Source organism: Rhinopithecus bieti, unplaced genomic scaffold (assembly GCF_001698545.2).
Source record: "Rhinopithecus bieti isolate Rb0 unplaced genomic scaffold, ASM169854v2 scaffold_67460, whole genome shotgun sequence".
Lineage (NCBI taxonomy): Eukaryota > Metazoa > Chordata > Mammalia > Primates > Cercopithecidae > Rhinopithecus > Rhinopithecus bieti.
Window position 1 is genome coordinate 1 of NW_016899751.1, and position 1,359 is coordinate 1,359.

At 57.4% G+C, this 1,359-nt stretch overlaps 1 protein-coding gene across 1 annotated transcript; it reads right to left on the bottom strand.

The window, feature by feature from the left end:
• LOC108526035 (DNA dC->dU-editing enzyme APOBEC-3A-like) lies at positions 1-1,308 on the bottom strand (the record flags this gene model as incomplete). Its single annotated transcript, XM_017866739.1, has 3 exons — positions 1-203; positions 483-598; positions 1,014-1,308. Coding segments are annotated over 3 exons (426 nt in total), but the record flags the coding sequence as incomplete, so codon positions are not given.
• Between the last annotated feature and the right edge of the window lie 51 nt (positions 1,309-1,359).

Below are 1,359 nucleotides of genomic sequence, written 5' to 3' on the forward strand. Positions count from 1 at the left end.
AAATTTTCAATTAAAATTAATTCACTCTGATTTTAAAAAATCTATTTGTCAGGAGCGCCTTGCTTTGCTGGTGTCTGTGAGCGGCTGGAGATGGTGGTGAACAGCCTGTTTGCATTTCTTGGAAGAGGATCTTCTATTCTACGGCTCAACCCAGGTCTCTGCCTTCCTTAGAGACTGAGGCCCATCCTTCAGGTTCCCTGATTCTGGAAGAGCAGTGGGGTTGAATGGAGCAGGAGGTGAGATAGTGGAAAGAGGGCACAGGGAGGAGGCCTGGGGACAGTGACAATGACAGGAGAGGAGGGAGGGATGTAGGAGGTGGGAGAGAGAGGGAGGCTGCGAGAAGGAAAGGGAGGGATGAAGCTGGGCGCCCTGGGGGGAGCAGGGAACCCAGAGGAGGCTCTGAGCAGAGGGGAAGGCAAGGCCCAGGGGAGAGGGGAAGAGGGGAGGCCGAAGGGGCACCAGGCAGGGGAGGAAGCCGTCACCTGGAGAATGGCCCGAAGCCTCCCACTCAGGGCTTGGCTGTGCTCATCTAGTCCATCCCAGGGCTGGAAGGGACATCCCTGGCGGTCCACAAAGGTGTCCCAGCAGTGCTCAAATTCTGAAAAGGGACAGGGGAGATAAGTCATGCTCTGGCTGTGGGGACCAGTCGGCACCAAGAGCCCGTGACTCTCAGGACAGACTTCCCACATCCTGGTTTCAGTCCCTCCTTTCCCTCTTCCTCCCCTAGGGACTGAGCTCCTTCATCAGGCACTTCCTTCCCACTGGAATCTGGGCCAGCCCAGTTCTCATTCTTTCGGGAAACCCCAAGTTCTGCTTCCACTTCCAGCCACCCTCCCTTCCCTCCCTGGGGCCACACCTCCTGGCCTGGCCTCTCTCTTCCCATAGACCCCAGAGTCGGGTCCCAGAGTGCAGCCATCGTCTCTGCAGGCAGCAGACCAAGGCCTTTCTCCTTTTCTTCCCAGAGACCTCTCCTGCCCCACCCACCCTACCCCACCCAAACCTTCCACTCTTACCCTCGTAGGTCATGATGAAGACTTGGGCCCCAGCATCCCGCAGCGTTCGCAGTGCCTCCTGATACAAGGGGTCGTAATCATAGATGCGGGCAGCGAAGATGCGCAGTCTCACGTGTGTGTTCTCCTGAAGGAACGAACGCACTTGCTCGGCACAGCCCCAGCTGAAGCAGGGGCTCCAGGAGATGAACCAAGTGACCCTGTGCATCTGGGCCGGGTCCAACTGCCAAGAAGGAACCTGGTCCAGGAAGCACAGCTCTGCGTGGCAGCCATCAACGCCATGGAGAAGATTCTTAGGCTAGAAAAGGAAACAGAGTGTGAGGTGATGTGTGGTGAACAGGGAGGGAGG